General features: G+C 47.4%; 2 protein-coding genes across 5 annotated transcripts in view; one reads left to right on the forward strand and one right to left on the reverse strand.

Moving 5' to 3' along the window:
* The window catches only part of CCND3 (cyclin D3), a 79,933-nt gene extending 69,051 nt beyond the window's left edge, over positions 1 to 10,882 (reverse strand). For 2 of the 3 annotated variants that reach the window (XM_069487702.1, XM_069487701.1), the window contains exon 1: positions 10,700 to 10,818. The gene's annotated coding sequence lies outside the window, so the exon portion shown is untranslated. Of the gene's footprint in view, positions 1 to 10,699 lie in introns of all 3 variants that reach the window. The other variant, XM_069487699.1, reaches the window with a different exon arrangement.
* A 1,198-nt stretch (positions 10,883 to 12,080) lies between these two features.
* The window catches only part of TAF8 (TATA-box binding protein associated factor 8), a 32,342-nt gene continuing 20,501 nt past the window's right edge, over positions 12,081 to 23,921 (forward strand). The window contains exons 1-7 of one of the 2 annotated variants that reach the window (XM_069487744.1): positions 12,081 to 12,143; positions 12,916 to 13,072; positions 16,028 to 16,126; positions 16,466 to 16,528; positions 17,586 to 17,710; positions 21,098 to 21,245; positions 22,612 to 22,754. In XM_069487744.1, the coding sequence (XP_069343845.1) occupies positions 12,099 to 12,143; positions 12,916 to 13,072; positions 16,028 to 16,126; positions 16,466 to 16,528; positions 17,586 to 17,710; positions 21,098 to 21,245; positions 22,612 to 22,754 (780 nt within the window). In that variant the 5' untranslated portion in view covers positions 12,081 to 12,098. The remainder of the gene's footprint in view (positions 12,144 to 12,915; positions 13,073 to 16,027; positions 16,127 to 16,465; positions 16,529 to 17,585; positions 17,711 to 21,097; positions 21,246 to 22,611; positions 22,755 to 23,921) is intronic. The other variant, XM_069487745.1, reaches the window with a different exon arrangement.

The following is a 23,921-nucleotide window of genomic DNA, read 5'->3' on the forward strand; positions in this document are numbered from 1 at the left end:
AAAACATTACCCTAATTGGATTTGAGTTCCTTGAGAACAGAGAACAGAGCAATCTCTGGTAGATGTTTTTATTATTTCTCCCCAAATCTTTAGTACCTAGAAAAATATACTTCCTTGCCAACACAATGGGATGTTTCAAGGTCCACCCACTATTTCCCCCCTATTCATAGCTTGACACCTTTCCCTGCCCTTCAGTTAATGACGCTTAATGATCATGGACATCTTTTCCTCCTCGTGTTAAAATTTCTGTTAATGGAACCAACGTTCCGCCAGTCAGCCAGGCTGAAAAATGCAGGGGTCGTCCTTGATTGCTCTCACTCTTGCACTTGCTGGAGCACACAGCCTCCTAGGAGAGAAGGGATGCGAGCAGCAGACTGCGGCACGGGCAACAGATTCACCGGAGAAGTGTGCCGGTGCCTCCCGGGGAAGGGCAGAGGAGTCTTTGTACCTTCCTACCAAATAATGATTACTAAGTTCTGTTGCTTCTACCTTCAAAATATTTTGCCAAACCGCCCCCTTGTTTCCATTTCCACCGGCCTCACCCTAGTTTCAATCCTTTTTATATTTTGTGTAGACTCTCTCTCTCCAATTCTATTATTCTACTACTGCCCTAGAAATCATCATAAACAGCTCTGATGATGTCACTTCCTTGCTGAAAAGCCTTTAATGGCTCCCCGTTACCTATGAAATAAAGTCCAAACCCCCCAACCCCACACTGTTGATTTCAGCTTCCTCACCATCACCCCAAACACTCGTCCCAGCTTTATGTCCTGCTAGGCCAGCTGTCCTCTAGTTCAGTTCACAAGGTCCTCTCTTTTCCAATGACATATCTGACTGAAGCCAGATTTTTCTTCATATACATCAACCAAAACAACATAGGACAACAGACTGAACCAGAAGCAGATATGGTAATCCAGCTGTCTTCTATTAAGTCAGGCACTAAAGAGATTTGCAAGAATGGAAAACAAGCCCATACTTCTCATTAATTGTTTTTGTTTTGGAAAATAGTTATTTTATTTTAAAAATTACAATACTTAGGTTAACATGTAATGAGTTTCTTATTGTTACTTTAAAGGCATTGCTAAATATTTTTTAAAATGTTCCTATTAAATTTTTTTATTTGAAACAAATTATTAATAGCCATAGCTTACCAAAAACAAAAGCTCTTTGAGATCCTCAATAATTTTCTAAGAGTGCAAAGTGTTGCTGAGACCAGAAACTGACTAACATGTCAGTTTAAGCAGACCCAGGGTCTCTAAAATGCCCAGTCCTCACCATTCTTGGTACTCATGCTTTACCTCCCAGTCCCAGCGTGTTGCTGGTTTTTAAACTACTAAAAAACAAGAAGTGATCACATTAAGAATAATTATTGTTCTAAAAATAATAGTGATTAGGGCCAGGCACGGTGGCTCACGCCTGTAATCCTAACACTCTGGGAGGCCGAGGCGGGAGGATTGCTTGAGGTCAGGAGTTCGAGACCAACCTGAGCAAGAGTGAGACCCCCGTCTCTACTAAAAATAGAAAGAAATTATCTGGACAGCTAAAAATATATATAGAAAAAAAATTAGCCAGGCATGGTGGTGCATACCTGTAGTCCCCGCTAGTCGGGAGGCTAAGGCAGAAGGATTGCTTGAGCCCAGGAGTTTGCCGTTGCTGTGAGCTAGGCTGATGCCATGGCACTCTAGCCCAGGCAACGGAGCGAGACTCTGTCTCAAAAAAAAAGAAAGAAACAAAAAAATTGAGGAAAAAAAAGGAAATAATAGTGATTATAGAAATAGTCACTAGTTATTCTAGAAATAATCAGTAATATCATAGAAAAAAAAATAAGCCTAAAAAGAGCTAAAGAAATAATAGGAAAAAATGATTATTTCTATAATACGGCTTTTGGTAAAAACTCAGAACATTTAGACTGGGCACGGTGGCTCACACCTGTAATCCTAGTATTCTGGGAGGCCAAGGCGGGAGGATCGCTCAAGGTCAGGAGTTCGAGACCAGCCTGAGCAAGAGTGAGACCCCCATCTCTACTAAAAATAGAAAGAAATGATCTGGACAGCTAAAAATATGTAGAAAAAATTAGCTGGGCATGGTGGTGCTTGCCTGTAGTCCCAGCTACTTGGGAGGCTGAGGCAGAAGGATCGCTTGAGCCTAGGAGTTTGAGGTTGTTGTGAGGTAGGCTGACGCCATGGCACTCTAGCCCAGGCAACAGAGCGAGACTCTGTCTCAAAAAAAAAGAAAAAGAAAAAAAAAAAACAACAATCTCAGAACATTCAGAAAAGTAAATATACAAAAGCAGTCACCATTTAAAATTGTTCCTGAATACTTTCTCATCAAATCCACTCCTCCTTTATCTCCTCCAATGGCACCTCTGAGACGAAATTCCTGGCTAACACATGTGAAAGCAGCCGCTCCTTCGTCCAGATTCCCACAGCACTGTGGTTCCAATCTTTCCTGAGGCCCGGCTAGCCCATAAAAGCGTGCATACTGAATTACTAAATGTGCACATTTAACTGTCACAAATTCACTTCTATCTACTGGAGGAGACACTAACCAACCATAGAAATCTATGTACTGTTTATACAATGTGATCCCTTAACAAAATGCTCAACCGGAGACTCAGCTATCAGGACCAATGAAAACTGGCCATGCGGAAGAGTCTTAGAGATGAGAGAGAATGCCCAGACCATGTATCCTGTGTTTTATGAGCAGTTTAAAGAGACTTTAATGGTAATTTTGATGTGTGTCCTGTTTTTATACAACCCCAAATTGCATAAAATGTGGTTCCAGTATGCACGAGGAATGAACAAATAAATGGTTCCAAGGCCTCTGAGACTTAAGCATGTTCTTGGGTGAATATAGCAGGCGGATGAGCCCAGGAGTCCTAGACCTATGCAATCCTGTCCTCTAGACAGGGTGTGTGGCCCCCACTCTGGGCCAGGGTTGCTGCCCATTTCTGGGTGGAGGCCTCAGGCCTTATGAGAAGGCCAAGATCACAGATCCAGCACTAGAACCCAGCTTAATCACCAGTTCCAGAGTTGTGCCATCAGCCACTGCCCTGGTGCCACACCCCTCCCATGGCCTGAGTCTTGAGGGGAGCAAGGAAAGGAACATGAGCGTTGGAGGGGAGCTGGAGGAAAAGCCTGTTTGCAGCATCACCGCAGCTGGGGTGGCTGTGGTCACAATGATTCACCCAGGGCTCCTCAGATAGGTCAGGCCCAGCCTCACCTAACAGAGCTCACATTCGCCACCATCCACTCTCTTCCTGGCTTGTGTGGGACATCTGACCCGCCTGATGTTGCAGGGCTGGGCTGTCCTTGTCCTTCCCATCTATGTTCCTTGCTTAGTGGAAAATCCCAAAGCTCTGGCAAGAGCACTGAGGGATCCAGGGTGCTCTGGGCTTGCCTGGGGGCACTGGCACCAACACCATCACACCTCCACCAATGCACGCATGTCACACACAGAGGCGGTCTAAGCTACAGTCCTGAGACTGTGTACAGGACAGTGTCTCAACAGGAAGCCCGGTGTCATCTCACACTACCCCTGGTTACGTGTGCGGTGCACAGTTGTGTGCAGGGTCTGATTCAGGTCAGAGTTCTTTCAGCCACCAGGCTCTCAATACTGACCATCTGTATGACCTTGGGCAAGTACCTTAACCTCTGTGCCTCAGTTTCTTCATCTGTAAAACAAGGAAATCTCACAGGATTCTTGTGAGGAGTAAATGAGAAATGAGCTAATAAATATCCATACTTTTATAGACTGACTTATTTACAAATGGTATATAGTATATATAGGCACTTAGAACAGTCCTTGGCACACGGAAGTACTGTGCAAAAGGTATGCTATTCTTATCCTCACATCTTTAGTACCACGTGTCTGGGAACAAATGACAGTTCAGAGAAAATCCACAAAACAGATTCCCACAAGAAACACCAAAAACAACTCCTAGAACCTGTGTCACAGGAAAGGCAGGGAAGATGCAGGGGAGAGGCTGGTCGCGGTGGCTCACACCTGCCATCCTAGCACAGTGGGAGGCCGAGATCAGAGGATTGCTTGAGGCCAGGAGTTTGAGACCAGGCTGAGCAAAAACAAGACCCTATCTCTACAAAAAATAGAAAAATTACCCGGGTGCAGTGTCACACACCTGTAGTCCCAGCTACTCGGGAGGCTGAGGCAGAAGGATCACTTGAGCCCAGGAGTTTGAGGTTGCAGTGAGCTACGATGATACCACGGCACTCTACCCCTGGCAACAGAGCGAGACTCTGTCTCCAAAAAAAAAAAAAGACTTTCTGAGAACCACCCAGGAGGCACCAAGTTCAAGTCCAGTGGCTGTAAAAAGAGATCTGAATTAGAACCCAAGAGGCTGGGCCCAGGTGGAAAAAGACTGTTGCCTTGGAGATGAAGAGAGCTGAGAGAAAAACTCAAGTCGGGTCCTAGGTAGAAGTCAAGTTAACTCAAAGAAAAGATGGAAACTGCCCATAGGAATGGCAGGGACCAGCCGACAGGGAAGGGAAGAGAGGGCCTGGGGAAACTAGAACATTCTATGCCCTGGCCTACACTCAGCCACCCAGTACATCTGAGAGTTTGTTACCCCAAGATCCTTTCTCACTGTGATGAAAATAGATCCCACATTTGAAGAGTCTCCAAGTGTGTGGTTCTGTAGTAGATACTGCTTAGAGGAAAGGGACGGGGCTGGGAGGAGAGGGAAGAGCAGCCTTGAGTCTCAGGGGCCGGCTGCAGGGAGGAAACAGCACTTCGCCCCTCCATACTCAAGATGCAGCCACGTGCCAGAGACAAATAAACCCTCCTCTGGGCTTTATCCATAGCCCGTTCCACAGCACCCAGCACTGTGAGCTTAACAAACCAGAGCTTAAGAAAGATTCTGTGAATAACAGACAGATGCCTTCCTGTGGACAGGGAGACAGGCCCTCTGTGCCCCAGCCCCCCTTCCCCTGGCCAGTCCCTCCTCCATCTGGAGCCCAAGTTGGAGCTCAAGGTCTACATCTGTCTGAGGCCCCTGCTCCGGCTTCCTTTCCCAGAACTCAAGGACCCCAGGGGAGGGGGCAGGGAGGAGCAGCAGAGAGAGAAGAGAGCTGGAGCTGAAAAAGCTGGGGCCAGAACTGGGAGTTTCTGGGACAGCCCCAACTGCAAGTATTCTGTCCAACTGTCTGACCACAGCCAGAACTTGTGGGCCGATTTTTATTCTAGAAAACAGGGAAAAATGAAGGTGGGATGGGGAGGAAGGAAACCAGGGCTGCCTCTTTGGATTTGGATAGTCCCAGGCCCACCCCAAGGAGGTCAGTCTGGGAGACGATTATGCCAATGATGACAGCAGCTATCACTCATGGGACTTAGGGCCTGCCTGGCACTCTGCAGGGCTTTGTGTGCATTATATCCCGGGCCTAGAGAAGTGTAGGCTCTGAAGCCTCAGTCCAGCAGTCTCTGCATATCCCCTGTGCCTCAGTTTCCTCATCTATAAAGGCAGGATCATAGTGCCTCCTTCACAGGGCTGCTGGGAGGGTGGAAAAAGATGGTGCTTGTCACATAGTAGGCATTCAACTAATACTGGCTATTGTTTTTGTTTTGTTTTGTTTTGTTTAGAGGCCAGGCTGGAGTGCAGTGGCGGGATCATAGCTCACTGTAACCTCAAACTCCTGGGCTCCAGTGATCCTTCCACCTCAGCCTCCTGAGCAGCTGGGACTACAGGTGTGTACTACCACACCCAGCTAATTTTTTAATTTTTATTTTTATTGTAGAGATGGGGTCTTGTTATATTGCCCAGGCTGTCTTGAATTCCTGGCCTCAAGCAATCCTCCCACCTTGGCCTCCCAAAATGCTAAGATCATAGGTGTGAACCACTGTGCCTGGCTTAATATCGGCTATTGTTAATCTTCACAAGGACCTGGCAAGGCAGAGCCTATCATTATGCCCACTTTACAGATGACTAAACCGTTTCACGCAGACAGAAAGGAGCTGAGCTAGGATGCAAAGCAGGGCGGTTTGCCTACAGAGCACAGGCTCTCTCAACTACTCCATGAGAGACGGCACAAATTAGAGGTTACGTGCACAAACTTTACAACCAAATGGCTGAGTCAGACCACAGACCAGTTGTGTGAATGGAAGTAAGCTGCTTAACCTGCCTTGGTTTGCTCACCTGTAAAATGGATGCCCTGCCTCATAACATTGTCGGAGAGATATATGCATTACTAAGGGCTTGAAACTACCAGTTAGGGCCTCTTTCTCTGGGCCTGCCCTCCATGGTGCCCTCTGGCCACAAAGCTTGTAACTGCACTCTTCTGTCCCCGCTCAGTCTGGGCCCTGCCTGCGTGTCCCTGGAGCCCCAGCGGCTCTCTGCCTTTCTAAGGGTCGGAGGGGGCAGCAAACAGACCTTGGCCAACAAACAAGGTGCCAGCAACCCTCTCTTCCCCCTCCTTTCTAGAGACAACACCTCGGCCTCTGATTCCTCACCTTAGGAGTGGCTGTCCTGGGGGGATTTCACCCAGGGTGGGAGAACTGGTCGGACTGCTGAGGGCAAATAGTTTCAGAGAGGTGGGGCTTCTGAGGTCCCTTCCAGGAGATGACATGGGCGTCAAGCCCTTTGAAGGGTACAAAAGGCCATGCCACGTTAGGTATCCTGTTGTGCCTACAGGGCCCCTGGCCTTGGGTCCTTCTATCTCAAGGGCAAAGGAAGGTCAGGAAGGGGAAAGAGAAGTGGGAGGAACCCCTGAAACTGGGAAGGGAGCTTGCCCAGCGCACTCTGGTGGCGGCCTGCACATTCCGTCCTGAGCCTGGAGGAGACCGAAGAACACACGTTACAGGGGCTCTCTGGGCCCTGATGTGTAAACAGCTGGGGATGGGGTTGGGGCAGAGGCCCCATGAAACCAGCTGGCAGCCCTGAAGGACCAAGTGGTGCTTTTTACCAACCCAGCCACCGCTGGAGTGAGACACTGGGCAACAGCTCCACCTAGTGGACGGACAGGGACTACCACCAGCCAGGGAGTCCGGGGGAGCCAAGGGCTGGCCAGAAGAGGGAAGCCAGGGAATAACCACAATGGGGCTTTAGAGGAAAAGGGGCTTTGAGGTCTTGTCGCTGGCAGAAGCCCTCCTTACAGCATGCGTTCCAGGGTCCCACAGACAGGAACTCACTTCATCATTTGGGGATTAGGCAATTATTTGTTAGAAAGTTTTTATGCTTTTTGGAAATCTGCCTCCTCCAGCCTCCCACGCCCTAAACCCAGGGCTTCCCAGGGCAATCTTCCAGATACCTGCACACACCTATACTATCCCTCCCAACCTTCTTCTCACTTGCTTCAAGCTTCCAGAGTCCGACCTCAACTTTTCACCCAGGGCACGTTTTTTTCACTCGGCTATCCTCTTTTAAACATGTTAACTCCCAAGTAATCCCTTCCAATTCTCTCCCCTCCCCACCCTAGCAGCATTTAAAAGACATCTGTAGATCTCAACCTTCCTATTGTTCCTCGTTTGACTTGTTGGGGAAGTCAATGCTCCCCTTACTTGGGAGTTAATTTAGAAGTAAAGAGCACAGGCTTTGAAATCACATAGAGCCTTGTTCAAATCTGGGCTCTGCCACTTACTAGCTGTGTCACCTTGGGCAACCTTCTTAGCCTTTCTGGGCCTCAGTGTCCTCATCTGTAAATTGGAGCTAGAGGCGTTTACTCCCTGGGGTTGTGGTGAATAAGTATTAAATGAGATAGTGCAGGTAAAACACTGACGGGGTCCTGGCAACACCCTTCAGCGCCTGTGTCCATTATAGCCACACTCCTCTGAGTTTAAAGATTGAGCGCTTTGGGGAAGAGAAAGGTGAAGGGGCAGAAAGAAGGAGAAAAGCAGACTTTCTGGAATTAAAGTAGCCTTTCCCAACCTGCCCAATCCCAGGTGAAAGCCAACAAGTGGGTAACTTGTTCCAGTCCCATTCTCAGGGCTGTCCATGGCCACCCACAGTAAACAGGCAGGCATTGACAGTTCTTTGAAACTCAGAGGATTTAAAATTTAAATGTCTTTGTGGGCAAGATAAACACACCTACCACTCAGCAAGGAAAGGGAAACTTGGCAGGGGCCCCAGAACTTTCCCCACCCCCAGCCCTCCCTAAACTTCCTTTTGTGGTTTCTCAAGAGTACAACCTGTTCTCTACCGCCGAGCAAGCCTGGGGAAGGGGGCCCGGGTGGGGCGGGGCGTGCCAAGGGTTCCACTGTACCCCACCCTGCAGTGAGGAAGGTGTCTGTGTAGTCCTGAACGCTCACATCCTGCTCATCTGTTCTCTCAGGATGCCCACCCTCTACCCTTGACCCCCGGCCTCAACACCCATTGTCCCAGCACACCCCCCTCTCTCAAAGATGGTGCACAAGGTTGTTTGGCTGTAGGCAGAGAGGCACGGCCTGCTGAGGGCCCTTGTGAGAAACTTAAGGGTTTCAGAAAGGGGGTGGAAAAATGGCTGGAGTCCATGGAAACCGCCCTGTAGCCTGGCCTGCCTCATGGCCACTGTCCTGCCTGCCTGGAGGGACTGGGTCAGATACACAGGTGCAGCTTCAGAAGCAGTGGCCGTGGGGAAGAGAGGTGGTGAGCATCTCAAGATCCCACCCACTCCTTGAATACCATCCTCACTCAGATACCACGCTGGGATGTTCCTTTTGGAATCCAGAATATGAGGGCCTCTGCTATTCTTAGATTCCGAATAAAAGAGGTATCTTGGTTTTCCACATCCCCAGATTCCAGCACACGATGAGAAGTTCTTTCTTGCCTCTAACCTTGGTTCATTCCTCTTTGGTTATTTACATTCCTCCTTCCCCTTGGTGCATGAAGCTTACACAGGGGAACACACACATACACATACACATACACACAGCCTTCAGGAAAGGATAGCAGTTCTGTGCAGTCCCCACAACCCTGTTCCAGGCCTGCGGAGGCTCTCTGTGATCAGAACCAGCACCCAAGCTCAGCTAACAGGTTGCTGCTCATGTTCCTCTGAATCACCCAAGATGCAGGACCACAGACTCAAGGAAACTCGTAAGTCCCTGGCTCAAGTGTACATTCTGTGTGGTTGGTCTAGGAGGCAGGCTAGCCGAGTGGTTAAGAACAGGTCCTCCCAAATCAAGTAACTGGGGTTTAAATCCCATCTCTGCCATTATTTCTTGTGTCCTTTTTAGGAAGATGACTTATCGCCTGTGGATTTCCTCATCTATAAAATGGATTATTAGGAGGATTAAATGAGATATTATCTCTAAACCACTTAGAAGAGTAGTGGGCAGTGCTACATAACTGTTAGCTAGTATTCTGAGCTCTTACAGGAAAGAAAACAGAAAGGAGAAGGGGCTTGGGATCATGAAGGCTGTGATGTCAATGACTGGCATAGACTGGGACCCTGCTGGAATTATCAGACATGCTAACAATTTTCAGTTCCAGGGGGTTGAAGCTCTGATTTGTTTACCATGATATCCCCAACAGCTAGTATGTGCAAACAGAGCATAGGCACAGCAAACAGGTGTTGAATGAGTTCAAAAGTTGTTGTGCCAGCCATTTCTCAAAGGAGCCCAGGAATGCAAAGAGCAGAAGAATGTGCAGAGAAGCAACGGGAGACCCAATTCTCCACCCATGTCTGGTCCCAGAGTCTGAGGTGGTGGGCAGAGGGCAAAAAGAAACAGCCCAGAGTTTTAGGGATGTGGAGCAGGTGCCTGAGATTCTGTGGATGGCCACATCACCCCCAAGTGGACCCTCCCAGCTGCACCCAGCTGGGAATTCCCGGGTTCTTGGGAACCAGCCCATAAAACTGTTTCCCTGAATTCATCCTGTTCATTCCTGTCTCTTCTTCATGTCTAGACCGTGGGTTTGAGAAAGCAGGAATTGTTTCTGGGTCGCCACTGTATCTCAATGCCCAGCACCGCAGTCAGGGTTCAGTCCAGCTCTGTGGAATGAGTAAGTGCCCCAAAGACTTTCCACTAACTTCTCTGCCTGGTGAACTATTCGTCCTTCAGAACCCAACCCAAATATTCTTTTCTCTCTGAAGCCTTTTCAGCCACTGTAGCCACAGCACCTGGCACTTATCTCTGTTGTTCTGCAACCCATGCAAGCTATGGATGAATGTCATCACACCCTCAGCATCCCATACAATGCCAGGCACATAGTCGGTGTTCAATCCATGTAAATGAATAAATTAATTGCCCCCTTAGTAACAGCAACCAATTTGTTCAGTTATTCCTCTTGTTGACACTTTAAGAGACACAGAGGAGGCTAAGACCATCACGTGTGTACCTGCCAGACACCACTGAGGGAGGAACACTGAGGGGTCCCTCCATTTAGTCCTTTCCTGTTCCAGGGCGCTGGCCAGAGCACCCACAGGCTCCCTACCCACACTGGTCTGCCCTCCCACTCCATCTCTGAGGTATGAAGAACAGGAACAGCCCTGTAAAGCCATTGGGCTTCCAGATCTCTGGAATGTGAGGAAGTGTGCACACATAAAGGCTCGGGGCCTTTGGGGGTTTCTCTGCCCTTCAACTCGGTGCAGAACAGCTCACTCGCAGGGAAAGTGAGCCAAGTTTTGGGTGCCAACGGGGAGGTGATGAGGGCGCAGCGACTCCCTCCACCCACCCAGCTCGGTTCGCCAACCCGGGGTCTCCAGCCTGAGCTTCGAAGCCCCAGGGAGAGGGGGCGATGCAGACGGCCCCACTATCCTGGCTTCTCTGTGCCTACCTCCTTGGCAGGTGAGGCCCCCGGAGCACCAACTGTGGCTGCAGACGCTCTCTCTCGCCGCCTCCGGCTCCTGACTTTGGGGAGTGAGGGTGGTCGCAACCTCCAGCCGCGGAGAGGGGAGTGCATCCCTCCCCCAGGGGCCCAAACACAACCCGTCTCCACCCCCGCAGGCTCGGCGTGTTTACAAAGTCCGCGCCGCACCGCCAATCCTGTTTAAAGCTGGGCAGGAAGTGGGGAAGAGGGGGCGGGGGAGACAAAGGAGCTGGGTGCCCGGGTCGGCTCAGGTTCGGTCCCCGCTCACCCCCCCGCCCGCAGACCCCGCCCCACGCGCCCTAGGTGAGGCGGGCGGGGCCGCCTCCGGGCTCAGGTGTGGGCGGCACGGCAGGCGCGGCGCGGAGGACCGGACCGGCCTTTGGGACTCGTCCACACACTGCCCGGGAAAGAAACAACAACGTTAGGCGCGATTTCTTGGTCTCTTGTACACGTCAGGCACCGTGACAGACCCTTTCTGAGCATTCTCTCTTGCACTCTTGCTATGAACCCCACCCCAGCTTTACAGAGGAGGAAACCGAGGCACGGTGAGAGTTAGGTAAACATGCACAAAGTCATAGAGCTGGTGAGTGTTAGTACTGACACACAGAGACTGCGTCCTGAGAATGAGGACGGACAAGGCGCGGTCCCTGCATGAGGAAAGCCCAGTCCTCAGGGCTGACCGGCGAGTGACAGAAAACCACCGGCAGCTGCGTGGGCGCGACGCCCTGTGGCCCCGGGAGGGAGACGGGCGAGGCACAACCCTCTCGGGCTCCCCCGCAGGCGCTGGCGGAGGGAGCGCGCGAAGGCAGCGGAATGAGTGGAAGACTTGGACCAGGTGGCCGTGAGGCTCTACTCTGGGTCACTGACAGACTGAGGGGCCCCCGGCACACAATCGCGAGGTTGGCCGCTCCAGGTTTCCCCAGATTACCCGCTCAGGAGAAGCACCTGGGGAGATCGGTAACAACAGAGATTCCCAAGCCCTTCTCCCAGAGAGTGAGGTCACCGGTCCGGCATGGGCCCAGCCAGATGTGGCCAATAATAAGACCAATTTGGAAAATCCCGCGAGTGTAGACGACCTCCTGGATCCTTCCAGGAGGGTGCTCTTTATAAGAACCGTTTCGTGTTAAAAATACGTTTATTCAACTCCGAAGCCGGCAGCGTATTTTCCTGGCCCACTTCCAAGCCCACAGAAGGCCCGGTAAACACTGTGCCCACAAGAGGTCACGTGCGCCGGGGTCACCCAACGCGTCCCCCACCCAGCTGGCCTTCCGAAAACCCTGAGGGGCGCGCGGCGCCCCGCCCCGCCCCGCTCCGCGACTACAAGTCCCATCCCGCCCCGCGCCCGCGCACGCTACGCCAGAGCAAGATGGCCGACGCGGCGGCCGCGGCCGGGGCCGGCGGGTCCGGAACGGTAAGGGCAAGGGGCGCGGGGCCGAAGCCGAGAGCGTTTACGCGTTCTGCACCTTTCCCCTGGCCTGGGCAACAAGCTCATACCCATAAACCCGGCCCCACCATGAGCTCCGAACCGAGGAGGGTCTTCCAGGCTGAACGTGCCCCTCCTCCTTGGGACTTGCTGCGGCCTCCTGAGTTACGGGACCCGCGTCCTGATTGGCTAGTTCCCTGTTGGGGGGTTGGGAACCCGGAACACCTCCTGATTGGCCCGAAGAGACCGTTTTCGCCTTCTTATTGGCCAGCCAAAGTTGGGAGGGCTTCCCGGTTCAAAATATTTAGTTTCCCTTGTTTTTTGTGCTGTTATCCTTTGCCTTCCTCTCCTCGACATCACGTGTTTGTTATTGTTTTAATTTTCCTTGTTAATGAAATGGTGTGGCGATGGGAGGGATGAGAGAGAGCGAGCCGATTTTTTTTCTGGGAGATTTGTTAATTCCATCCCATCATGCTAGTTTCTTCAGCTATGTAATCTAATCTGCTAAAGTAGAAAGAAAAAAAAAAAACCATTTTATCGTATGGAACCGTTGTAGGTAGGCAGAAAAATTGCCTCTGTATTTAGAGCATCCTGGTTAATTATTACTCAATTGGCTAAGATCTGTAAATCTAAACATTAAGCACTGATAAAGGTGTATTTAACAAAAGCACTTTTTCTTTGCCATTGACAATGCGTGAACTGTGTGATTGCATCCTTGTCCCTATGGATGGAACTCTCTCTCTGGGCGGCTGATTCACAGAGATCAGGAAGTAAACAGTCTACTAATCCTGCTGATAACTACCATCTGGCCCGGAGGAGAACACTGCAGGTGGTTGTGAGCTCCTTGCTCACAGAGGCAGGGTTTGAGAGTGCCGAAAAAGCATCCGTGGAAACATTGACAGAGATGCTGCAGAGCTGTGAGTACTGGTCCTTCTTTGAGTCAACCTCAACATCAGTCCTATGCCCTGCATCATGATAGTGTTAGAGAAGATTTAAGAAAAAGAAGAGCATAGTGAAGTATTTACAGGCTTTAGAATCAGACCCGGGTGTAGGGGGGGGAAAAAAAACAGACCTGGGTGTAAATCTCTGCCACTTAATTGCTTGGGCAAATCACTAAGCCTCCTGAACCTCAATTTTTTCATTTGTGAAATGGGATAATAATTTGTACTTCATGGAGTGTGAGTATAAGTGAGATGTATGTAAAACATTCAATGCAAGGGAGATTGTAACATCTTGATGACTTACAGGTGCCCTTAATATTGCTGTATTGCTCTCTATTCTTGACTTAAATTTTTGTGGAGAGTCAGGGCTAATTCACTATGCAGTCACATGCTATATTGTGTGATACAAAGAATGAAGATGAATAAGTTTTATAGAATGGAAAAAAACACAAGGAAATGTCGTGAGGTTTAAGAGCCTGGTATGGTCTCGTATAGGCTTTTCTGCGTGTACAACATATTTCCCCATTTAGAACTTTTTGGGGATAGGATGAGATGAGGGGTGGGGGTATATATGGTGTTTCTTAGGGATCAACACCTATGAAAGGAAGTGGGAGAAAGGTTTGGGCAGAGGGAGATGTTGAACTGCAATGCAAAAAAGAACGGGCTGGCTTAGCTGGGAGCCCTGGAGTAATTACTGTCCATCAAGCCGAAAAGGCCCTGCCTTTGTACTCAGGTCTTGATCATATACTAGGTGAAGACTGTCCCAAGAAGGGGGTGGTCTTGGGCAAAGTGGCTGTCTGCAGCTGATGCTTGGAGCTTTTAAATATCAAATGTTTTCCTAACTCAAACTTTTTGGTCTCAGGACCCCTTTAGACTCTTAAATATTGAGGACCCCAAGGAGCTTTTGTATATGTGTTTTATATGTGTGTGTGTGTGTGTGTGTGTGTGTATTTGCCATGTTAGAAAACAAATTTTTAAAATATAAGAATGTATATTCATACATTCCATTATTCATCAGAGCCATAATGTCATCAAAGTCATGTGGCCTCTGGAAAACTGCATGAGGGAATGAGAGTGAAAAAGACAAATAATGACTTTATTATAAAAATAGTTCTGACCTGTGGATTTCAGAAAGGATTTTGGGGACTCCCAGGTTTCCCTGACCACACTTTGAGAACGTTTGTCCTAAAGGAATGAAATAATAGTTCCTACCAGGTAAGAATTGGGTTCTTGGCCAGGCACGGTGGCTCACGCCTGTAATCCTAGCACTTTGGGAGGTCGAGGTGGGAGGATCGCTCGAGGTCAGGAATTCGAGACCAGCCTGAGCAAGTGCGAGACCCCTGTCTCTACTAAAAATAGAAAGAAATTAGCCAGACAACTAAAAATATATAGAAAAAATTAGCCGGGCATGGTGGCACATGCCTGTAGTCCCAGCTACTCGGGAGGCTGAGGCAGGAAGATCGCTTGAGCCCAGGATTCTGAGGTTGCTGTGAGCTATGATGATGCTACTGCACTCTAGCCAGGGCAACAGAGTGAGACTCAGTCTTTAAAAAAAAAAAAAAAAAAAAAGTTCTTGAAAAGATCTTGGAATTTAGAGTCTGGAGACTGGTATTAGTGACTTGCTCAGGGTAGTAGGGGAGTTGGTGGTAGGACTTTAGTTAGATACCCTTCCCTGTCAAGCACCACTTGGTTTTATCTTCTGAACCACTGAACACCTAAAGCAGGGATTCCTTGCTTTTTAGGGCCCCTTTGTACATTTGATGAAATCTGTGGGCCCATTCCCAGAAAAAATGCTTTTTTTGTGGGTAAAAAATTCAACATAGTTTCAGAGTATTCATGGAACCTCCCATCCACCTTTGGAACCCATTCACAGATCCCAGCTTCATAAATTCAATCTTAGACACCTTCCCCTTACCCCTGAAGGACATCAGCATGACTACTACATAGAGGTTCAGCTTCAGGCAGAAGAAACAAAAATTATAAAACCTATCATAGAATAAGACTTTTTTTTTGAGGTAAGATATACACAGCAAAATTTACCATTTTAACGTGGCATTAAGTATGTTCACAATGTTCTGCTGCGCTATCCATTTCTAGAACTTTTTCCCCATTCTAAACAGAAACTCTGTACCTGTAAAGAGTAACTCTCCACTCCCCCTGTGCCCCAGCCCCTAGTAACCTCAAACCTACTTTCTGTCTCTATGAATTTTCTTTTTCTCTTTCTTTTTTCTTTCCTTTCATTCTTCTTCTTCTTCTTCTTTTTTTTTTTTTTTTTTTTTTTGACAGGCTCTTACTCTGTCACCCCGTCTAGAGTACAGTAGTGTCATCATAGCTTACTGCAAACCTCAAACTCATTCCTGGCCTCAGTGATCCTCCTGCATCAGCCTCCTGAGTAGCTGGGACTACAGGTGCATGCCACCACACCTGGCTAATTTTTCTGTTTTTTGTAGAGATGGGGTCTTGTTCTTGCTTAGGCTGGTCCCAAACTCCTGGTGTCAGTCAGTCTTCCTGCCTTGGCCTCCCAAAGTGCTAGGATCACAGGCATGAGCCACTGCCCCTGGCCCAAATTTGCTTTTTCTAGGTACTTCATACAAGCGGAATCTTATTTGTCTTTTTGTGTCTGGTTTATTTCACTGAGCATGATATTTTAAAAGTGCATCAATGTTGCAGCATGTATGATAATTTCCTTCCTTTTAAAAGCCAAATAATATTCCATTGTATATACCTACCACAATTTGTTTACTCATCTGTCAGTAGACACTGGCTACCTTTTGGCTATTGTGAATGATGGTGCTGGATCTGTTTGAATCCCTGTTTTCAGTTCATTTGTGTATATACCTAGAAGTGGAATTGCTGGCTGATATGGTAACTCTATGTTTAACTTTTTGAGGAACTGAGAATACGACTTTATGCCTTTGAATCCTCTCTTAGACATTTCAGAAATTGGGAGGAGTGCCAAGTCTTACTGTGAGCACACAGCCAGGACTCAGCCCACACTGTCGGATATCGTGGTCACGCTTGTTGAGATGGGTGAGTGCACCTCCAGTTTCCAGTACTTCAGTGCATCTGAGTTGGGGTTATGAGAGAGGGAGGAGTCTCTAGAAGTCAGCCATGTCTGCCGAGTGTTCTCGGTTTCCCTCATGGTCCTCCTGATTTGCTTTTAGCTTGAGAGACGTATCAACAGAGGTTCCTCTGAACCCATGTAAGAGGCCTCTTAACTCCCTGTGGGGGGTTTCTGCTGGAGCTTCTTTTTAGTGGCAGCAGAGTGGTTGAGTTGGGTGTTTAAGCCATTTCACCACAATATTACTCCCCTTTCCGTGTTTAGTATCCAGTGGTCTGGGCATTGGTTTTTGTTTTCCTGTTTCTTAGGTTTTAATGTGGACACTCTCCCAGCTTACGCAAAACGGTCTCAGCGGATGGTCATCACTGCTCGTAAGTGACTTTGAACTGAGGTACTTAGTAAATTATCAATGCTTGTGAAACAAATTGAATTGGCAGGGATTGGATTGGTAGCTACTTCCCTGTTGCAGGCTCCCTTCCAATCTTTGGGGCTACCTACAATATAATCTTTATCTGGGCTAGCAGGATTAGAATGTGAAATTCAGTTACCAGAAAGATAAACCATTTCTGAGATGTTGCTGTGCTTCGTGTGCTTTAGCCCCAGAAGAGCAAATGATGCTGCTTGGAAAGTGTGAAAGTTCTTGCTGTCCCTTAGGTCACAGATTGGTAAACTATGGCTTATGGGCCAAATGCAGCCTGCCGCTTGTTTTTGTAAATAAAGTTTTATTGGAACACAGCCATGTTTACTTATTATCTGTGGTTGCTTCCATGCTGTAATGGCAGAGTTTAATTGTGATGGAGACTGTATGGCCTGCAAAACCTGAAATATTTACTATCTGGCTCTTGACACAGAAAGTTTGATGACCTCTGCCTTAGGTAAAACCTGTTGCCATAGCTGCATTGACAGTATCCAGTTTGGATTTTTTTCTTTAAAGTCATTTTTTTTCATGTTGGCATCTTTTTAAGAACTCTCTCTCAAAGTAACAGCGGGCTGTGCCATTTTCAATCCCATCTTGTTATCTTTAAGCCCATACTTACTTTCCCCAGCTCAGTGTATATTTCTGTTATCTGAGGTCTCTGAAAAGAGAATTTGCAGCCCATCTCACTTCCCTGGTTCTTGAGCATGTTCTTTTCCCTGGTTTCCATGGTCACAGCCACCCACCTACCTGCTTAAGGCTTACAGGCAGATAGATTGTTGTAGACGTAAATGTCAACCAAGGTCATCTAGCAGGGCTGGGCACTGGGGGGGTTATCTTCTCAGATCCTTAAGTCATTGAAGGCCTTTTATTGATAGAAATACAAAGTGCCCATTGTTTAGAAAACTAAGGTCCGGCATTTACTTTGAGAAAAGAAGGGTTTGGGCAGAGACCATAATCTGTAGAAACCAGGGCCATAGGTGGAGAAGTAACCAGTTGTGACTCTGTTGCAGCTCCAGTGACCAATCAGCCAGTGACCCCCAAGGCCCTCACTGCAGGGCAGAACCGACCCCACCCGCCACATATTCCCAGCCACTTTCCTGAGTTCCCTGATCCCCACACCTACATCAAAACTCCGGTGAGTGACGAAGCCACACTGGGGGCTGTGACAGATGTGGAACACAGAGTCAGTTCCTACTGGTGGTCAGGTGGCAGTCCAGACATTTGCCGGTAAAAGGGTAGTTTAGAACTCAGAATATCTTTCCCCATTGAGAAACAATTCGGAAGTGAGAATTATGTTCCCAAGTTTGCCAACAAAAATATAGTTAACAAAGAAATTGAAGCTGGCCCCAGTATTGCCTGTCTCACTGAAACACAAAAGTACATCGCTACGGAGAAACGGGGCTGGAAGGATGGATACTCCACAAAATGTTCATGGTAATTCTTAGTGAGATTATAGGTAATTTTTGTTTTTGTGCATGTTTTTCTGGGTTTTCCAAATTTTCCATAATAGAAAAGTTTTGCTTTTTTTTTTTTTTTTTTTTTGAGATAGGGTCTTGCTCTGTCACCCATGCTAAAGTGCCATGGTGTTATCGTAGCTCACAGCAACCTCAAACTCCTGGGCTCAAGTGATCCTTCTGCCTCAGTCTCTCCAGCAGCCTGGGACTACAGGCATGCAACACCATGCCAGCTAATTTTTTGTAGAGATGGGCATCTCACTCTTGCTCAGGCTGGTCTCAAATGCCTGACCTCAAGCGATCCTTCTACCTCGGCCTCCCAAAATGCTAGTATTACAGGTGTGAGCCACTGTGCCGGGCCAGAAAATGCATTAAAATTGGAGGAAAAGTTACTTAAAAATTACTTAATATCATGAAATGGAACTTATAACTCTGAGCTTTAGGTCTGAATGAGAAGTTGAGCTGTCCTCCGTGGTTTGACTGTGGCGTCTCCCCACACTTCCCTCTTTCCTGCCTTCACACTGTGTAGGGATGGCCATCGTGGGGGCTGTTGGGGCAAATCCCCAGGACATTTCACCACACCTCAGGATATGGGGGGAGGAATAGCTGCCTTCCCATCGGATGGAACATAGCCATTGCCCCTGATCAAATCTATTTGTTTTCATAACAGAGTGCCACAAACTAGGTGACTCAGAACAACAGAAATTCACTGACTCACAGTTCCAGAGCCTGTATGTCCAAAATCAAGGTGTTGTCAGGGCCACGTTCCCTCTGAAACCTGTAGGGGAATCCCTCGTTGCTTGTTCCTAGCTCTGGTGGTTTGCCGACATTCTTTGGCATTTCTTCACTTGTAGATGCATTACACCGGTCTTCTGTCTTCATGTGGCCTTCTCTCTGTATCTCTGTTTTCACACGGCCATCTTCTTATAAGGACACCAGTCATACTGCATTTGGGATCCACTTTACTCCAGTGTGACCTCATCTTAAGTGATTATATCTGCAATGACCCTATTTCCAAATAAGGTCACATTCTAAGGTACTAGGGTATATCTAAAACATTTTTTGTGGGGATATAATTCAACCCATAACATTCTGTAACTCTTTATATAGTGCATTTCTGTCATTATGAATATTGAGTACATACTTCAGTACATGTTTGCTTATTTACATGAATATTGTAACATTGTGCTAAAATAATGTACATTAAAAGATAATCAGCCAGGCATGGTGGCTTACACCCATAATCCTAGTGCTTTGAGAGGCTGAGGCAGGTGGATTGCTTGAGGCCCGGAGTTCGAGACCAGCCTGAACAAGAGTGAGGCCTTGTCTCTACAAAAAATAGAAAAATTAGCTGGGCATGGTGACATGTGCCTGTAGTTCCTGCTACTTGAGAGGTTGAGGCAGGAGGATTGCTTGAGCCCAGGAGTTTGAGGCTGCAGTGAGCTATGATGATGCCACTGCAACAGAGCAAGACTCTGTCTCAAAAAAAAATAATCTCACTCTTTTTAAAAGTTCAGGAAACTGTGACTTTTTTAATGGGAGCCATGTGATTGCCTCAGCTTTTTGTTTTTGAAATCTTGGTTTAATACTTGGTGGAATACTAAGTTGGAGGTCTGATTCTAAGATCAATTTCTTTTGATACTTTAATGGTTCTCATAGTTGAAAAGGGTACATCACAAAGATACATAGCATCTTTGGCTGTTCTTTTTTTTCAGTTTCGCTTATCATTTAGCATATCATAATTTTTTCCCCTACAGGTGAGGCATTTCCAATGCTGTTCTTAATAAATCATAAAACTAATTTTTTTCATTCTCATTTGCCAGTTATCCAAAGAATTTTGTTGAAAATTTTATATTAAATTTCTAACTTACCAAATGACAAACAGTTGTCTTAGAAATAATTATAAGATTTTTCATTTTAATGTTTTAAACAAGTATAGTATGTTCAAAATCCACTCATTTTCATTTTTGGAAAATTTTAAACATCAGAAAATTGTGTCTATGTCTACATATAGATATGGGAAGTACAGGTGACACACTTGAATTGACAATGACAACAGTGGAAATGTTTCCAAGTGCCTCCTTTATTTTTATTTTTTTGAGATGGAGTCTTGCTCTGTCACCTGGGCTAGAGTGTTGTGGTGTCAGCCTATCTCACTGCAACCTCAAACCTTGGGCTCAAGTGGTCCTCCTGACTCAGCCTCCCAAGTAGCTGGGATTACAGGTGCTCACCACCACACCTGGATAATTTTTCTATTTTTAGTAGAGACGGGATCTCACTCTTGCTCAGGCTGGTCTTGAACTCCTGGGCTCAAGCGATTCTCCCACCTTGGCCTCCCAGAGTGCTGGGATTACAGGCATGAGCCACCGTACCCGGCCAAGTGCCTCCTTTAAAATCTTTAGATCATGAAGAATAGTTACCTTTTTGGTCATTGTTAAAATATCACCATTGCCATTACCATTTAAAATGTTTTGGCTAACTTCCCATTCTGATTAGCTCTCAGTTGTTTTTCCCTCTGTAACTTGATTGCTAACAAGCTCATAATTAGGACGAGGAGCTGCAGCCTGCCATTTTCTTGTTTACTTGGACTTGCAGTAATATCTTCAGTCTCTTTTTCTTTGAGGGCATCTTTTGGAACAAGGTGTCCACATCGTGAGGATTGATTTAAGAGAACAGGATGGCGAGATCCGCAAATCCACAGAGACAGCCACTCCCATACGGCAGGATGTCACATTACACTGATGGAACCGATGGTCCCTGTCAGGGCTTCCCTGGGGGACTCCCACTCTTCCTTTAGGATGTGTCTCTTACACCTGAGACCAGCTGTCGTGGGAGCTGAGTGAAGGCCCAGGGTCAATCTCCATTTGCACATTTAATTTTTAAGATTAGAAATATTAATGTAGTTGTTTTCTTTCTGCCCTTCCACCACACTCTGGAGATCTCTGCTGTAAATAAAAGTAATGGGTTATTTTAGAGGGTGAAAGGACATAGCAACAGCAAGGCAGGGACTCCAGGTGAGCAGAATGACATGGTGGCATTACCCTACTGTCGTGGCTGTTCTCTTGCAGACTTACCGTGAGCCTGTGTCGGACTACCAGGTCCTGCGGGAGAAGGCGGCATCCCAGAGGCGCGATGTGGAGCGGGCACTCACCCGTTTCATGGCCAAGACAGGAGAGACCCAGAGTCTTTTCAAAGATGATGTCAGCACGTTTCCATGTGAGAGTTGCCCCCCTCTGTGGACCCTGTCTTGTCATTTGAGATAATCCCACCATCTTCCTTTCTTTCATCATGGGAGAAAGAAATGAATATACTTTTGTCTTTCTTTTGGGTATAGCTTGTTCCTTAGATTTCTGGCTCCTTTTCCCAGGTCTTAAGAGCCTGTCCCTAACTGATGATTCTAAAGCAGTAATGGCCTCTGTTGGGATTGGCTGCCTGAGGTTACCTTGAGGATAGCTGAGCCCTGGGCATCAGAGAGACTGATACAGAAGTGGCAGCCCAGGTAGGAGAAGGAGCGCTGGCGCCAGGGGCCAGTGGCCCATCATGATACCCTTTTACGGGTCCCATCTCATTTAGCTTTGCGTCTGAGAACTACTATATTTGGCCATGTTGACCAAGCTACTTTGTAGGCCGCAGTTTCTACAAAGGTGAATGAGGGAGATTGGTTTGGATGATTCATTCATTCAGCAAGCTCCTGCTGAATGCCTGCTGTGTTCCTGGCTCTGAAATAACAGCAGCTATCAGTTAGTAAGTGCCAGACACTGTGCTAATCACTTCCCATACATCATCTCATTAAATCCTCTTGTGAGCCTCCAAGTTAGGAGCTGTTATTGTCACCACCTTCGCAGGAAGCTAAGACTCATACAGAAGAGAAATGAAATAACTTGCTCAAGGTCACATGGTTGGCAGGTAGCATTCAAACCTAGCTCTTTCTGACTGCAGGACCCCACGTCTGACCCTCAGTAAAAATAATTTTAGAGTATATCCTGACAATCACAACCTATTGTAGAAGTATACATAGAAACTTTCTTTTAATATTTTTTAATCAATTTCTTCCTCTCATCCTCATTGCTTTTTGGAAGAACTATAATTCTCGTTTACCACAGCATCTTAATAGCTTGGTAGATAGAGTTACTTGCGGACTTGAGTCCTTGGCTGATAAGGTCAATATCTTTGCTCTGGAAATGAGGCTTAGAGGGGTTAACTGACCTTGGGTACAAGATCACAAAGCTGATTCATTGCTACGATTCTATCTGTAACTCCACTTCTATCTGATTTCAGTTGTACTTGCTAAAAGTGGGCTCCGAAGTCATATTGCCTGAGTTTGAATCCCACTCTGCCATTTTTTGTGTATTTGAGAAAGTCACCTAACCTCTTTGTGCCTAATTGTACTTACTTAATAGGATGGGAACAAGGTTTAACGATTACAAGTGTAAAGCCCGTAGGACATTTCCTGGCCTGCCGTATAAGTGCTCCGAGCATGCTAGTATTGTCTTTTGGTGCCGCTCACTGATTTGTTGTGAGGCTCTAGGCCAGACGCAAGGACTCTGTGACAGTGGACTCGTGCCTCTCTTCCAATCCCCAGTGATTGCTGCCAGACCTTTCAGCATCCCCTACCTGACAGCTCTTCTTCCGTCTGAGCTGGAGATGCAACAAATGGAAGAGACGGATTCCTCGGAGCAGGATGAGCAGACAGACACAGAGAACCTCACTCTTCATATCAGCACGGTGGGTCCCACCTTCTGCTTGCCTCAGAGTACCCCCAATACCAGCCCATCCCACCCTTGGCCCTGGGAATCGGACATGCCCCACCCCAGGTCTCTGGCTTTATGGTAGGGGCTTGTAGGATGAGCACGTGATGATCCAGGTGTGACGTGATATCCAGCATGAGAGACATATTCATGTCCTGAGGATTCACTCATTCATTTAATAAATACTGGATGAGCACCTCCCAGGGCCAGGCACGGTTCCAGGTCCTGGGCAATTAGTAGGAATCAAAGTAGACAGAATTCCCTGCCCTCTTGGAGTTAAGGAAAAATAATAAGTTAGGAGATAGGAAGTGGGTATGGGGATGGCGGATGTGATATTAGGTAGGGCGACTGAGAAGGTGATGTTTGAGTCAAGAGCTGAAGGGAACAAGGCTTGCATGTATTTGGGGGTAGTGCTTTCCAGGCAGCGGGAAGAGCAGATGCAAAGGCCCTGAGGTCAGAGCTTACCTATTGTGTTGAAGAACAGCAAGGACTTCAGGGTGGCCAGAGTGGACTGAACAAGGGGGAGAACAGTAGGGGATCAGGTCAGAGAGCTCATGGGGGAATCGGACCTTACAGGGTCTTAAAAGTTATATTGAACACTTTGGCTTTTGCTCATTAAGATGGGAGCCGCTGGAGATGTTGAGCAGAGGAGGGTCAGGATCCGATGTAGGTTTGTTGACAGGCTCAGTCACGTTGCTGTGCTAAGGATGGACTACGGAGGGGCAGGAGCAGGGAGACCAGGGAGAGGCTGTCGCAGTAAACTGAGAAGTGGCAGGAGGAGCAAAGAGAATGAGACATGGCCACATCGATTATTGGTCAGACTCTAGATCCTTTTCAGAGCAGGGCCAACTAACAAAGTGGATGTGAGATGTGAGAGTCAAAGATAACTGAAAGATTTTTTGCCTGAACAAAAAAAGGAAAGATGGACCTATGTTCAGCCAAGACAGAAGAGACTTTTGGGTGGAACAGGTGTGTGTGGGAAAGTCAGGAGTTCAGGTTTGTTTTTTTGTTTGTTTGTTTGTTTGTTTTTGAGACAGAGTCTCACTCTGTTGCCCTGGCTAGAGTGCCGTGGCATCAGCCTAGCTCACAGCAACCTCAGACTCCTAGGCTCAAGCGATCCTCCTGCCTCAGCCTCCCGGTAGCT

Source organism: Eulemur rufifrons, chromosome 15, assembly GCF_041146395.1.
Source record: "Eulemur rufifrons isolate Redbay chromosome 15, OSU_ERuf_1, whole genome shotgun sequence".
Taxonomy (NCBI): Eukaryota; Metazoa; Chordata; class Mammalia; order Primates; family Lemuridae; genus Eulemur; species Eulemur rufifrons.